At 53.3% G+C, this 16100-nt stretch overlaps 4 protein-coding genes across 4 annotated transcripts; 2 read left to right on the top strand and 2 right to left on the bottom strand.

Moving 5' to 3' along the window:
* Positions 1-2055: 2055 nt before the first annotated feature.
* AYO20_02323 (hypothetical protein) lies at positions 2056-4773 on the top strand (the record flags this gene model as incomplete). The annotated part of the gene is made up of 1 exon (XM_022640627.1): positions 2056-4773. One exon carries the CDS (start codon positions 2056-2058, stop codon positions 4771-4773), a length of 2718 nt encoding a protein of 905 aa, XP_022503276.1.
* Positions 4774-5851: 1078 nt separating this feature from the next.
* Positions 5852-7811, bottom strand: AYO20_02322 (hypothetical protein; the record flags this gene model as incomplete). Its single annotated transcript, XM_022640626.1, has 7 exons — positions 5852-6043; positions 6171-6420; positions 6479-6645; positions 6698-6841; positions 6902-7040; positions 7135-7460; positions 7518-7811. The coding sequence occupies 7 exons, from the start codon at positions 7809-7811 to the stop codon at positions 5852-5854; spliced, it is 1512 nt and encodes a 503-aa protein (XP_022503275.1).
* Positions 7812-8505: 694 nt separating this feature from the next.
* On the bottom strand, positions 8506-9452 carry AYO20_02321 (hypothetical protein; the record flags this gene model as incomplete). The annotated part of the gene is made up of 2 exons (XM_022640625.1): positions 8506-8878; positions 8968-9452. The coding sequence occupies 2 exons, from the start codon at positions 9450-9452 to the stop codon at positions 8506-8508; spliced, it is 858 nt and encodes a 285-aa protein (XP_022503274.1).
* Positions 9453-10219: 767 nt separating this feature from the next.
* On the top strand, positions 10220-12238 carry AYO20_02320 (hypothetical protein; the record flags this gene model as incomplete). The annotated part of the gene is made up of 2 exons (XM_022640624.1): positions 10220-10626; positions 10711-12238. 2 exons carry the CDS (start codon positions 10220-10222, stop codon positions 12236-12238), a joined length of 1935 nt encoding a protein of 644 aa, XP_022503273.1.
* Between the last annotated feature and the right edge of the window lie 3862 nt (positions 12239-16100).

Below are 16100 nucleotides of genomic sequence, written 5' to 3'. Positions count from 1 at the left end.
TGCGCACCTCGTATCTATGTACGTACACACACAGATCCATGTCGCGGAAACTTGCCTGATTAAAGAGAAGAGATTGAAAAAACTCACTCAAAGGAGGCATATCAGTCATTATTACTTTTTATTATCAACACAACTAAGCCATTGTTATCGTATCCAGCTGCACGTCTCAATAATAACTAATAAGACCCTCTCAATTTCGAAGGTTTATGCACAGCTGGACAAGCACACCAGGCACCAGACACTGGTCTCGAGGCGTTCTCGAGCTTAGTAGATAGGAGCTGGGAGCGAGCGTGGCGCCTTTGCCTCGCTTGAGCTATGCGTCGGCTCCCCCTTGAAACCTGGAGTCGCAATCGCAATCGGGATCGCAATCGAAATCGAGCGGCTTCACGAGAAGTAAAGAACCTCGTACCTTTCTTAGCAGTAGTTTTGAGCGCCGATGGCTTTTTTGGCGTCTCTGGCTTCCGAGCGAATTTGTACGTAAAATACGGGGATTGGCAGTGGCAATAATGGCGAGCATGAATTCACCTGCCCTACCCATCCGTGTGTGCTTTGATCATTGTACTCATTTGCACGAGGTACCTCTGGAACCTAGTATCACTTGGGGGAAGAAAAAAAAAATCTAATTTATGCTCGTGTCCGTGTGGCTTGCATGCGGCCATGCCTGCAGGATCTTCAATAATCAACAGGGATCCTCTCTCCCTTCCCGAGTCCCCCAGGAGTTCGTCAGGACCAAAGGACCCACAACCAGAAAAATGTGCCCAACTGTCAATTGTCAAAAACTGCCAACCACGTTTTTTTTGGATGTCTGGAGTTTCTTGGGGGGGAGAAAGATAGTGCTCGGAATAAAGTCTGTGTGGTGTTCCGCTGGCACATGGCACTGACATGTGGCATATGGCATATGGCATATGACAGATGCAGTACGTACAATGTCACTGTGCACGTACATGTACGTACATGGTCCTGCGTACTCGTAGGTACATATTGAGATGAAGAGATCCTGAGGTTGCCGAATTACATGGGTAGGTAGATCATCCATTCTTCATCACGATTGAACTACCTACTCGTACCTAGACCTCATCCCTACTCCGTCGCATCTCTGAACCCCGGCACCCTGGTTCCTGGCCGGTCTGGTTCGTCTCTCGTCCCTCACCCCTCGTCCATTGTCCCTCCGCTTGTTCCCCACTGGCCCAAAAAGGGAATAGATGTAACCCTGGCTGGAGGAGGGAGGATTTTGTGGGCTGGCTGGGTAGCTACTCAGAGTTAGTTTGGTCCCTGGGCAACTCGTCCAAGTACCGAGTAGTTGCCTCAGATATCGTCTCGGGGCAGGTGTGACCAACTAAAGTTCAAGGATCTACCAGTCGGTCCTGTTTAGAAAGCCCTGGTGGCCCTAGTATTAGTGGGACAGGAACCTTTTTTTGGTTGTTGGTGGCTTCGTGCTTTGTGCTCGTGCTATTGCCTTTTGCTTTGGTGCTACGTACCACCAGTCAGTTCCCAAGGCACCAAGCAACCAAGAAGTAGGTACCTAGGTAGGCTCGTTTTGACCGTTTCCAACAATGGGATTGGCTTGCCTGCTGCATGCCATTATTATTATCATTATGGCGGTACCAGGAACCAGGGCCCGGGACCTAGGGTCTACCTAGGTAGGTAGGGGGCAAAAGGGCCGCCGTCACCGCCGCGAACCGTCAACAGTAGTTCGTCTGAGAAAGTGGATTTTGAGGAGAGACTGTGTTTCCCTTTCCCGTGTGTCGAATCTTCTGGTCCCTCTTCAGCTTTCGAATACGAGGAGAGAGGAGGAGGAGGAGGAGGAGGAGGGGGGAAATGGGAAATGATGGGAAATAAAGACGTGCGTGTGCGAACCTCATCCTGTGTCCGCCTTTCTTCCCTACCCCCCTTCAGAATACCTATTGACCCGAAAGACATCTCGATTTCTTTCTCCATCCATTGAATGTTTTGTTTATAACAGACAGGTACTTACCTGTTTCTCCCCTTGCCCCCTCTCTTCCCGTCTGAGATCAAAAGGACTCACTGTGCGCGTGACACTCTCAGCCTCTCGCCATGGCGCCGAAAAAGGGGAAGGAGTCTCTTCTGGACCTCTGTAACCGAGCGACCACGTTGGGGAACAGCGTGTCGGTGCGCATGCTGGAGTATCTCAGCAGTGTCAAGGAGCCTCCCCATGGTTTCCGCGAGCTGGCCACAAACTTCCTCGACATCTGTCGCGTCCTGTGCTCCATCGAAGCAGGTCTGTCCGAGGCTTCGCGCTCGCACGGTTCATTCCCCAGTGATATGCAACAGGAACTCGACAAAAAGTTTCGCCAGGCCAATGACGACTTCATCGTCTTGAACCAGATGCTGATCAAGTTCCTCGAGTATGAGAAGAAGGGCGGCTTGGGCAAGCTCAGGAAAGGTTGGCACATGATGTTCGCCGACACTGACATCCACAAGATGCGGGACTCGCTGGCGAAGAGCCGCGATGCCCTGGGCATGAGCGCCATGGTCTTCAGATGGTATCTCGGCGACGCAAAGGCTGATGCCTCTGTTGGGATTGGTTACACGGGTCTGGCTGCCGTCCTCGAGCGCATGGGGCCCAGCATCAGGCACACCCCGTCGACTTCTGTCAGGCCTCCTGCTCTTGCGCCTCCTCCTCTTTCAGAAGCACCAGATCTTCTGCCACCACTCCCGTCTATTCCGTTGACCGAGCGCACATCAGACTCCAACTTTCTCTCACGTATCGGCGAGGATCCGGATACCCTGACTGCCATTCCCCAGAGGCAAAGTTTCAGCCGCCCAGCCCCCAGCACCAGGTCCAGCAAGCTCACGGTCAATTCCGCCAACAGAGAAAGAGAGATGCAAATGATGAGCAGTGAGAGTTCTCGAACCGAGGTCGTCGGCGAGGACCATGTCTCGATCAAAACAGCCGATTCATTCGCCCAGATCGAGGATATGATTCACGAGATCGGTCTGGACAAGCACTCGTCGCCTATTGCGCGCGTGAAAGCCGACCCTGCGACTGTCCCGAGATGGACACCCAAGCAAACCTCGGGAGCCAATTCTGCCGCCCTCAAATCGTCGTTGTTGAATGCTGTTCAACAGAAGAAGCACAAGATGATTGAGCAATTGCTCGACTGCGGTGTCCCTCCTGACGGCGAGGACGGGGTCAACCTTCTCCGAGAGGCCGTTCTTCACCAGGATGTCGAGACAATCCGGCTCTTACTCCTCTTTGGAGCCGATCCCAATGGCCTGGACAGGCTCAAATTCAGTCCTCTCTTGTCCGCCACCGAGCTGTCGTTTCTTGAAGCCGCAAAAATGCTTCTGAAATATGGAGCCGACCCCAATCTTCCCGCCGGCCCAGAGGGAGAATGCCCCCTCGCTCTGGCCGTCATGGAGAACAAGCTGGACTTTGTACAGCTGTACCTCACCTACGGTGGAGACACCAACCTCAACACTGCCGATGGCAATACGCTTCTCAACAAGGCCATCAACAAAACCAACCCCAAGAAGTTGGCCGAGCTTCTGGTCGACTACGGCAGTGATGTGAACGGGAAAAATGGCGAGGGAGAGACGCCCCTCTTCACAGCGATCCAGGCGCGCCGGATCGACATAATGATCTTCCTCCTCGATCACTCGGCTGATCCCAACTTGCCTGGGCCCAAGCACTTGTTGTGGCCTTCGATCTCCCAGCCAAAGGCGCTCCAGCTGCTGCTCTCCAGAGGAGCTGACTACAAAAAGTGTCCCGGGCTTCTGGAACTGGCCACCAGCATCAACAACCTGGAGTCGGTCACGACATTGCTCAAAGCTGGGGTCGACCCCAACGCCAAAAAGGATGGTGTGTACACGCCGCTCTGTTCTGCCATTCGTGACAATCGAGGTGAGCTGGTGTCACTGCTCCTGGCCAACGGAGCTGATCCCAACCTGACGGCATCGGAATACCCGACGTTCAAGTGCGTGACTCACGACCGCACGCATCTGCTTCCGCAGCTTGTCGCGGCGGGCGCGAACCTGCACAAGCCCAAAGGAATCATTGAGAAAGCAGTGGCCCATAACAACAAGGACGCGCTCATGTACTTGCTCGACCAGCACGTCAGCCCCAATGACCGGAGCGCTGAAGGGTATACGCCTCTGACCACGGCAATTCGCGACGAGAGACTGGACTTTGTCGACATTCTCCTCGCCAACGGCGCCGACCCAGGGATCAGAGGTCAGGACTGGCCCATCTGCATGGCGGTGAAGAGACCCGAGATCCTGCGCAAGCTTCTGCCCTCGGTGTCCAACCCCAGAGCAGTCAAAGGGGTGCTGGAGATGGCCGTGGTCGCCAACCAGCTCGAGAGCATCAAGTTGTTGCTGAAAGCCGGGGTCAACGTCGAAGACAAGAACGGCGGTGTCTTCTCGCCTCTGACCACGGCCATCCGAGAGGACCGCAAGGAGATTGTCCGCTTCCTGCTCGACGAGGCGGGCGCCGACGTCAACGCCCCCGGCGAGCACCTCCCCATCATCAAGGCCATTCGGCGCTTCCGCAACGGCGACACCGAGATTCTAGAGATGTTGCTCGCGCGAGGCGCCGACATCAATCTCATGTACCGGGGCTGGAACGCGGTGCTGCAGGCTGTCGAGAACGGCGACGCCAAGATCCTGAAGCTCCTTGTGGAGAGGGGAGGGGGTGTCGACCTCGAAGCGAGAGACGAGTCGGGGAGGACGGTCATGGATATTGTGAATGGACGGGGATGGGACGAGGCTGTGACGATCCTCCTGGGTGGATCGGGAGGAGAGAGTCCGTGAAGCGAAAGTTGAAAGCGGAAACTGAAGCGGAAGCGGATAGGGAAAGAATGATGTGATGAGATGAGGGCAGAACTCTCGGATTTACTGGACGATACCTAGGTATATTGGGGGAGGTTATTTTCTTTTTGCACAAACACAAATACATTCACGCACACACGAGCGCGAGTGTGGAGGGAGGGGGAGAGAGAGACCCATTGAGGCCATGTACGAGTACTCGGTAGCTATCGTTAGCTTTTTCCTTTGTTTGTAATAGTGAGATCTCAGAGGGAGGTTTTTTGCTTTTGTGTAACACAGACAGACAGCCAATGGTCAGATAGTCAGATAGTCAAAGTCAGGTATGCAGAGTCAGATAGTCAGACAGTCAGACAGTCAACCAGTTTGACCCGAGAGAGATAGCCAGTCTATCAATCAGTCATTGAGTTAACGAGGTATTGAGGTACCGAGTCAAGTATTTGCTTGGCATATTTAGGTTTCATAGTTGGTCTGGTCTGGTCTGGTTTAGGTAGGTAGGTAGGTAGGGAGGCAGTAAGTCAGTCGCAGGCGAGAGAATGCCCTGGGGGAGAATGAATACTCGGTATGGAGGGTGGAGATGAAGATGAACACGGATATTTCGCCCAGGAGACGAGACACACACACACTCTCTCTCCCTTTCTGGAAGTCTTGGGAGATGGGGACGGAGATGGGAGGGCTCGATACAAGTAAGCATTGCGAGCAAGCGAGCAAGCAAGCAAGTGAGCAAGTGAGCATATATGCTGGCTCTTTTCAAGATACCTCCGTAACCGTGTGTCCATGTGTCCATGTGTCCATGCGGCCCCGACTCCCTCAGGGACTCGTATTTCTCCAGTCCGTGAAGTGATGAGCTGATGAGGCAGTGAGGCAGTGAGGCGCTGGCGCTGAGGTGGTACGGAGAACATAGTACAGAGTACAGCTGTATGTAGTAGTGTAGCATGTATGTACGTCAAAGTCACCCCCTTTTTTTGCTTTTCTTTCCCCTTTACCCCCTATCCTTACCCCTACCCAATTTTCCTCTTGAAATGTTTTAGGCCAAAGCCTCAGGGTTCCCTTGTCTGTACATCTCTCAAAACTTGCCTCGCCACTTGAATCGCACAATGACGCCCGACTGCTTCCAGAACCAGGCCGCCTCGGTCTTCCATGTCGGCTCGCTCGACGCCCACTCCATGTCAAAGTGGCGCAGGATCTGTGGGATGAACTTGCCCATCTCGAGGATGGAGATGTTCTTGCCGATGCATGTGCGTGCTCCGGCGCCGAACTGAGCGTAAGAGATAGAGACGTCAGTACTCGTACTCATACTTATAAGTCCTGGGGGAAACAGGAAGAACCAGGTTGGAGAGGCAAAGGGGGAAGGGGAAGAGGCAGTCAAAGACAAAGATAAATACCGCGAGAAAGCTGCGATCCATCAGCTTCAAGTGCTCGGGCGACGCGTCGAGCCAGCGCTCGGGCCGGAACTCGTCTGCGTCTTCCCCAAAGACGGTCTTGTCCATCTGGATGACGGGCGCCGTGATGCTGACGTTGGTACCCCCAGGGAGATAGACGCCGCAGATCGTGGCGCCCTCGGCTGGCACGTACCGCTCCAAAGGAAAGGCGACGCCCGGATGCAACCGCATGGCCTCTTTCATCACGGCTTGTCTGGAGGAGAACTTGAGCGTCAGCAACAAAACCTCCCTAACAAGTGATGCTGACGTACAGATACGGAAGCTTCAGACATTCCTCGTACGATATGTAAGTTGACAGCTGTCCATTTTTCTCGGCCGCGTCAATTTCTGCCACGAGTTTCTCGTACACTCGAGGCGTCTTGACAAGGTAGTAAAAACATGCGCGCAATGATACCGCCGTGGTGTCGGAGCCGGCAATCTGTCCTCAAAGTCAGCGATACATCCACGTCGCAGTCGCCGAATGACTCAACAATGTTGTTGGACAGATGGTTCATCATGTCCCTGAATGGGATTTTCCCATCTTTGGCCTCCTTCTCCCTGAGCTGGGCGAGAAAATCTGTCCGACCTGCTTTCTCTCCCTGGTTGTCGTATCCCGCAATCTCCTCTTCAGTGATCTGCCGTCAACACTCATTAGCTTTATAAGACTCAGGCTTCGTTGACAGGAGCCACCCTACCTTCAGGAACCTGTACAAAGGATCGGGAATTTGTGGGAATAGCCACTCCAAGGCTCGCACGACGTTTCTGTTTCCAAGCAACCAGGGATGTAGTTCGGGATACTGACCGATGATCTTGACGTATTGGAGAACTCCATCACTTGAGTATTACTTGTTAGTCCCATCTAGCACAGACAACACTGGATCGGATTCCGAGTAAACCCAGACTTCCGTAGAGCGAGCGGAAAACTCACAGGTCTCCAATCATGTTGTTGATGTCGCGGCGTTCCTCTAAAAACCCGAACCGTCGCTGAAAAGTCATGCTGGCAATGACATCGAAGGCGTACCACTGAACCCAAACTGACAGGTCGATCGGCTGACCCTCGAGATCGCGCATGGCGCTGATGAAGATGCTGGTGCACTCATCCGCGTACGGCTCATAGTTTCGCATGTTGGTCATTCCGAACAATTGGGCAACAGGTCTCTTCAAGTTCCGGTGCGCCATGGGGTCGCGCTCGGTGAAGACGCTAGGCATGACTTTACCCTGGTACCAAGGACTCATTGTGTTGTAGAACTCGGTCTACCTCGAATGTAAGCCGCAACACCATGTTCGACTCTGGCTAGACAGACAAAGTACCTTGAAAAACTTGCTCCCAATCCCATAGATCACAGGAATCTCGGACGGGTCTGCGACCGAGACATGATTCGGACCCACGCGCACAATTGGACCGTAGTCTTCATGGACCTTCCTATACTCTTCGGGAGCCTTCCCTCCGGCAACGAGAGACAGACGGTAAAGACGGGAGAATCGAGCAGACAGGGGACCTGGCAGCTTGCGGAACCCCGGTCGAAATGCTAGACGAATGCAATCAATACAATATGCGATAAAGATGGCGGAGCCCACATAATAGATCGTGGGGAGGAAGTCCATCTGAAAACCTGGGGGTGTTTAAGATGATGATGGGTTTCTGTAGACTCGACTTCTTCCCCCTCCTCTCCCATCGTCGAAGCATTCGCCGTGTAATGCCTTTTATATGGTCAGACGCTACAAACAATATGTCCCACCGCGCCAGGCGGGGCGGGAATGCGGGAACCCATGTGTGGGGAAAGTTTGTCCTCGTCGTGTCTCAAGGTTGGCAGTTTTAACAGGATTGTTGTGGCCACCTGAAGTTGTGTTCCTCGTACGGTTTGACGCTGGACCCTACAAAGTCAACGGTCAAGTGGGAAACCGAGTGTGAGCCGGTCACATGTATCTGGGGGTGGTTCAGGCAGGTCTCGGTCGAGAAACCACGGGTCCATTGGAGACCCTGCACGATCTGGAATCATCAAATAACGGGCATATTCATCCCACCCTTTGATATGCAGGATATGTCATCGTTGAAGAATGAGTTGATGGACTCAATGGGCAAGATGAAGGAACCACTTTGATAGAGAAACACGCGTCGCGCTCTCGCGTGAACGCGTTGCTCAGAAATGACGTCAATGCCTAAACGGGAATGGCAAGGCTTTAGGCGGTGGACGGCGCTTCTTCACCTTTATCAGAACATCAACATCCACCAACATCCATCAACCATCATGATGCTCTCTGCCTGTCCCTTCTGTTCACAGCAACTCAGTCTCCCTGGTCACACGCCTCTTGCCTTGAGCGCAGCCTCCAGTTTGTTCGTCATAATGTACTCTGCCCCCTCGTCTCCATATTCAGGCTGCTTCCTGTAATGTATCTTATCCACACTACATTCTGCTGCTTGTCCGGTCAGAGAGTCGTCTTCTGCAAATCCCATGACTGCCCGCACAATGGTTGACTTTGGTGTCACGTATTCAGGCGGGCAAACAGACATCAGGACCCCCGTCAGCCCCGTATCAACCAGGCCCGGACAGATGCAATTCACCGTGATGGGCTCGCCAACAATTCTCAGGCGTTTGGCCAGTGCGCGAGTCAACCCTACAATGCCATGCTTGGCGGCAGTGTACAGAGGTATGCTATCTCCTGGATACAGTCTGCATAGAACTGGTAAGTGCCTGAATTGATCCAAGACGAGGAATACCGAATGCCAGTGCACGCGGCGGGCTAAGGAATCAAAACTCACCCACACATGGAGGACGTGAAGACTATCTTGCCCGCTTTAGATGGATTCTGCCGGAAGAAGTGCAGAGCCAAATAGGCACTGTAGACCATGGCATTGAGGCAAATATCGATCACCAGCTCGTCGGGTTTCGCAGGGACGCCTGGCACGTTGGGCAGAAACTTGGTCGCAGGGGCTAAGAAGTCGATTCTATCACCGATGCCCGCATTTGCAAAAACGAGATCCAGTCTGTGCCATTTGTCCCAAGTTTGAGCAAAGGCTTTGGCCTGCGCTTCATAGTCTGTTACATCGGCCTTGATGAACGTGGTCCTGTTCGGGTCAAAACTAGCTTCCACGGCTGAGATGGACTTTTCGTTGAGATCGACAATGGTCAGGTTCCAGCCTTTGGCAGCCATCTCTTGGGCGACTGCTAACCCCATCCCGCTGGCTCCCCCAGTGATGTAGGCCACTGGTGCCGAAGATCTCGCCGCATCGCCGTTTGCGGCCATGTTATGTTGCTTGTGTCTAGAGGGTCGGTGGGTCAAACAAAAATGCCTGGACTACCTTCTTACTGCTGTTACCACCCGACTACCCGACTTGTTCGCTCTTCTTATACTACAACTGGGACTTGATTCGAGTCCGAAAGAACGACATAACCAGCATCAGCAACCTCGCGACCCCGCAGGAGCAAGGAGCCCCTGAGCTGTTGCAGCGCTGACTCGTAGCATCCTGACTACCGAGGAAGGACGTTTTGGGAAATCAGTCGAAGGGCACAACAGCATCCACGTTCGGGTCAAAAGGCCAATCTTGAACAACATCACATCATTCGCGACGTGTGTGTTTCGCAGTCCATTTCCCCTTTGATACTCATGCAGACCTCGGTAGCTCAATGAGCTCTGCAACTCAAAAGTCAAATGCGGGGGATTTTTCGATAGCCGCCATTGCTCCGCGGTTCAAGTCAGTGAACTTACACAGTCATCTCGTATTGGGTGCCTGTTGTTAGGTACAGCCTCTCCGGCTCGAACACGGTAATACGATTCGGGCCCGAGTCGTTGACAACCAAATCATATATATTTCGGCCCGACAAACCAACCCCTTCTGTATGCGTCTCTATCATGTCAAAGAAGTCTATCCCGGGCGACTTGTAGATAGATTGACGAGAAACACCCCCTGCCACTGTTCACGGTGACGGGCGAATCAGTAATCCACACGTCGAGAAAGTATTGAGCTGTGTTCTGCAAGACCAGACATTCGTCAACGAGAACCAACCCCCAAAATGGCTGAAGTTAAGATCCTTGTCCCGTCTGATCTTCTGGGTCCCAAGCCCCCAAAGACGACACTCGAATCCGACATTTCATTGGCCTCCAAACCAAATGACCTGCCCTTCGACCCCGAGGCGCTAAAGCGCAAGTACATGGAGGAGCGTGACAAACGGCTCCAGTATGGCCAAGCGAAGGGTGGCATCGACCAATATCGGCTTGTCGAGCACGGTGGGCCGTTTGCGCACTACCTCAAGGACCCATGGGTCGAGCCCGGCTTCAAACGAGATCCAGTTGACGAGAAAGTCGATGTCATCATCATCGGTGGCGGATACGGCGCTCAGCTCGTCGCCGTCCGCTTGATTGAGGCGGGTGTCACCAACTTGCGGATCATTGAGAAAGCAGGGGACTTTGGAGGTACCTGGTAAGCCTGAACCCCCCAGGACTGCTGCGAAACAGTCCACAGAAAAGATGGACTGCTCTCTGATAACACATACACGGTCGATAGGTATTGGAACCGGTATCCTGGCGCACAATGTGACATTGAATCGTACATCTACATGCCTCTCCTCGAAGAGCTCAACTACATGCCAACCGAAAAGTACGCTCGGGCCAACGAACTCCTGAAGCACGCTGAGATGATCGGCCGTCGCTGGGGCTTGTACGACAAGGCGCTGTTCCAAACAGAGACGCACAGTCTCGAGTGGGATGAGAAGACTGCCTTGTGGACGGCAAAGACCAACTGGGGCGATACTATCCGGTCAAAGTATGTCATCCCAGCCGCTGGACCTCTGCATCGACCCAAGCTACCAGGCCTCCCGGGGATCGAGTCATTCAAAGGCCATTCCTTCCATTCATCTCGATGGGACTATAACTACACTGGCGGTGACACCACGGGGAACCTACACAAGCTCTCGGACAAGCGTGTAGGCATCATTGGCACCGGTGCGACAGCCGTCCAAATCGTGCCTCATCTAGGTAAATGGGCCAAGGAGGTGTACGTGTTCCAGCGGACGCCATCGTCCATCGACGTGCGCGGAAATCGCCCCACCGACCCTGAGTGGGCCGCCTCGCTAAAACCAGGCTGGCAAAAGGAGCGCATGGACAACTTCAACATCATCGTCAATGGCGGGATCGCGCCCGTCGACCTCGTCAAGGACGGCTGGACAGACATCCTCCACAAGCTCCTCGCACGCTGGCAGCCCACGATAGGCGACGAGCCGGCGGACCCCGAAAAGGCTGCCGCACAGCGGCAGATCGCAGATTATGAGAAGATGGAGTCGGTGCGGGCGCGGTGCGACGAGGTGGTCAAGGATCCCGTGACGGCGGCGGCGTTAAAGCCGTGGTACAACCAGCTGTGCAAGCGACCATGCTTCCACGACGAATACCTCGACACATTCAACCGACCCAACGTGCACCTGATCGACACGGCGGGCAAGGGCGTCGAGGCCATCACGGAGAAGGGTGTGGTAGCCAACGGCCAGCTGTACGAGCTCGACACGCTCATCTACGCGACCGGATTCGAGCTGGCCACGGAATGGAGCCACCGGTCGAACATGGAGGTGACGGGCCGTGACGGCAAGACCATCACGTCGTGCTGGAAGGACGGGTCGCGCACGCTGCACGGCTGGACGACGCGCGACTTCCCCAACTGCTTCTGGGTGCAGATCGTGCAGGCCGCGCTGTCGCCCAACTTCTTGCACGTCACGGGCGAGCAGGCCGAGCACCTGGCCTACGTGATCGCCGAGTGCGAGAAGCGCGGCGTCCGCACCGTCGAGCCCACCGCCCAGGCCGAGGAGGACTGGGTCAACACCATCCTCGACATGGCCAAGCTGCGCGCCGAGTTCCTGGCCGGTTGCACCCCGGGCTACTACAACAACGAGGGCACGCCGAATCCTGCGGCCGCCAAAAACGCCAGCTACGGCGGCGGCGCCCCGGCGTTTTTGAACCTCTTGCGGGAGTGGAGGGCCAAGGGTGAGTTGGAGGGGTTGGACTTGAAGTATGAGAAGGACGTGAATGGCGTGAGCGCGTCGTGACGGTGGTGATTAACGGCATTATTCATCGTGGTATTCGTCGTCGTCGTCGTGGTATTGGTGATGTTGTTTGATGTATGACCCTCTCCACCTCCCCCTCCACCATGCATTCATTCTTCAAGCTTGGCCTTGACCTTGACGACCAACCCATTGATTGACTGATATATTGCTCCATAGCTCCATGACTCGGTACATATTTATTCCATTTATTCCATAGTTTCGCCCAGATGATCTTCTATACAATTACAAGATTTTCGTCCTTCCCACCGCCGCCGCAATAGCTCTTTTGTGCAGCGACGTAGAATCACCCTGTCCTGTCCCATCCCATCCCTCCTGTCCAAGTTACGCTAGGTCATTGAGTGCCAGACGATCTACTCGTACCGACCAAGCCAGGCTGGTGGCCGGAAAGCCCTCCAAGATACATTATTAAGCAAGGTTGGAGGAGATTCCACGCAAGTATGTATGTAATATGTACATACGAACATACATATGTAGGTAGGTAGGGCTTGGTAGGTCAGTAGGTCAGTAGGTCAGTACTCGACAAGGGCGATACGATCCAATCCAGACAAGGGATATGCGACTTGACTTGACCTGACTCGACTCGCCACACCGCGATGAGCTAGAGGACAGAAGTCAGAGGGCAGAGACTTGTCACAAAGAATAAGACTAATAACAAAACATGTACCTATGCACTGTACTTGTACGTACGAGGACTGGATGTAGATCTCTCCATCTTCTTTTCGGCGAGATTGCCAGATGATGATTATGACTTGTTTGTATAATGCCTCGATTGGGACAGGGATGTGTTTGATGAGTAATTAATGCCCTCGTGGCTATCACGTACTTGTTCACGGTAGCGACCACTGGCACTGGTTGTCGGACGATTCTCGCGTCTCTCGAATCTCGAGCTGCACGATGATGTCGATGTTTGGGGTCAAGCGACACATGACGACAGAGGCCGAGTTTGCGCCGACTGTGTAGTGTACGAGTTTGGGCCCTGGGATTGGCTGTGTCGAACGCGGGAATTAATGCCCTGGTCGCGCTGGGACCCTGCGAATGCTCTGAATACCCTGGATGTGCTGGGATTCTCTCCCCATGGGGAGCGTGTATAAAGATGCTCTGAACCTGTGGATTTTTGGCCACCGTCACAAAAGCGGAAAACATCATAAAAAGGCATCCAAGTCAGATAAACCAACAATAACAACAAACAGCTAAACAGCTAAACCTTTATGAATCCCGTCAATTCTAACAACTCATCGACCCATCAGAGGTCGCCGTCAAGCTCCAGTCTGCCAGCACCACTGCAAAGTCTCGTTGACAAGGCAGAGAAGGAGAGAGACTTGTACGAAGATCCTTGGAGTCGGGTGTAAGTGCCTCTGATAGTGGCCTCATGGCGTCTTCCTTGCATATTGGTCCATCTACTAACGAGGGTTGCGAATATAGTCCAGGTCCAGAACCTTCAAAACAAGTCAACCATCCCAATAAATCCAATAAAGAACAAGCCAACAGGAGATCACTCCTCAAAAAGCCTCGTCTGCCAGCCTCGTTGCAGCGACTTGTGGACAAGGCCGAGCTCGACAGGGAGGTGTATGAAGATTCGTGGTCTTCTCGAATGTAAGCATCGGCGCTCGCGAGTCATTTTTTGATGGTCGCATTACTGATACATTCGCGTATAGTCCACGAGCCTTGGGCTGGGGAAAATACAGCAAGAAGCAAGACACAAAGAAGCCAGTGACGAAGGCTTGAGAAGAAAACAGCCGAGTGAGAGTAACGTCGAGCATCATGGCACGAATACTCCCTAACCACTCCCTTGCAACGAATGGACAGTTCACGAACCAAACATTGATAATGTGGTGAAAGAAGCAAACAAGTCGAACAAAGACAGGGTGGAGTCCTTGCCTTGAGCCAGCATGTCGCGAAGGCAGAAAGCTGTTGCGCATTACTCGCGCTATTCTCAGCAGATTGAAGCACGACGCAATCTCAACACTGATAGACAGGACAGGGATTCTGCCACCATTTTACCTGCAGCCAGCTTCAGGACGCTTCCAAGGCAGAAAGGCCCGAATAAGTGGACTTGAAAGGGGTAGCCTTTGGTTCGCTCCTGTGTATAATATTAATGACCCAGTGTTTTCTCCAACGATTCCTCTTGTGCCTCATCAGGTGTAATGTTAGTCACAGGTTGGAAGTTGAACCAGGTTGAAGCTTCCAGTAGCATCATTTAGTAGAGACCGTGAGACGGTACATCCAAGTACGGCCAGGCAGTAAAGTCTGCTGGTACGTTGTCCGTCTCTGCAGACTTCCATGAGAGGGCGTGGAGAGTGGCTGGACGATTGGTAGCGCCACACATCGGGAGCGTCAGGACGTGGCGCTGAACGATCCTTGATGTGGCTGTCGTCCCTTACCTATCTGTGCTCGTGGTAGCTTGAATCAGCGATGCGAGATCAGTTGGACATCAGTCCTGCAAGTCTAACCTCCTTCTATCACTGTTCGAATTGACTCCATCCACCAAAGACTCTTGGCAGTCCTGAAAAGGTGCGCGCTTCGATTGTTCGGCGAACTTCGATTGGTGGCCCGGTCGCGTGTCCAGGGAGTAACGAGTCGAAGAGCCTTAGCCTCTCCCAAAAGGTTAGAACAGTATTTTCTTCTGTAACTTACACACTTTTCTGGAGCCATATCAGTAGCGACTAGCCTGTGAGTATTCGACTTGGAGGCCGATCCTGTGATGAGATGAATAACAAGAGGAACAAGATCAATCGCACAGCTTCGAACAAACTTCGCCAGTGCAATTCGCGCACCCACCACCCGACAGCGCTTCGAGGCTGGTCCATTGGAAAAGGTAGACCCCGTGAAACCCTTTGGATCGGCAAAGGCAGCTGAATCGACCAAGGCCAGGCCCCGAACACACATCTTTCGGCGTCCATGGACTCTGAGATTCGCTATGGACCATCCTCTCACCTTATAGTTCGTGACCTAGCATGATGCCAAGACGTAAGTCTATTCGTATGGTGCCGACTGTCCGGAGAAATCTTATCACCAGGTCTGGAACGTAAATCGGCCTCCAGAAAACGTTTGATCCACAAGAGTCCAGTCAAGCATTCTGGCCGAGTTAAGCATTCTGGGCTGTGTCTTTGATCGACATGGTAAGATACTGTGGCAACTCTTTTGAGTTTCGAAGCTCGACATGCTTGCCATGCATCAGGATTCATGAGGGCTTCAATCGACGGTGTCGGCTCGCGTAATCACAAAGCATGGCTGATGAAGGTAGTAGGAATTTCCAACGCTCGATGTTGGAGAAGGGCCACAACCGAATCGAGTAGCCGCGAACTTGGGCTCGATCCATCCAAAGGTGCATATTGTCGTCAAATTCCAACAAACATCAAGGTGTCACCACAGACTCGTACATGTGTCTGCCATCTCCGGGCCAATTCTAAATGCTCATTCGTTCTCATGACAGACGAACCGCAAGTCTCTCAGACGGACTCTTGACCAAGAACTGCCTGTCAAAGTACCAAGACCATCGGGCGTGGAACAAGCGAAATTCGACTGCCGGGCCGTGTGCGGGTGCAGAAGGGGGGAAGGGAGGAGGAGGATGGCCGTGGGGAGGATGGCTCTTTCTCCGGCGGCGGCGCGTGCGGTTGGTGATCGTGGTGGGCGTCGTTTGGCCATGACAGCAACCCAGAGCTGTTCTTGAGGATGTTGTCTCCACATTGACAAGACAAAGGAATGTTGTTGCAAGGTGACAAGCGCTTCAAGATCAGTCAAGCATCCTGCTTATCCCGACCATGGTCGTTGTTATTGGCCTGTTGGGGAGAGATACGAAGCTTGGCACATGTCTTGGCGAGGCTCCACTGATAAGAGCAAGGCA

The sequence above is a fragment of the Fonsecaea nubica genome, assembly GCF_001646965.1.
Source record: "Fonsecaea nubica strain CBS 269.64 chromosome Unknown Scaff10, whole genome shotgun sequence".
In the NCBI taxonomy this organism is placed as follows: domain Eukaryota; kingdom Fungi; phylum Ascomycota; class Eurotiomycetes; order Chaetothyriales; family Herpotrichiellaceae; genus Fonsecaea; species Fonsecaea nubica.
The sequence above is the reverse complement of the archived record's forward strand: the minus strand, read 5'-3'. Positions and strand labels throughout refer to the sequence as shown.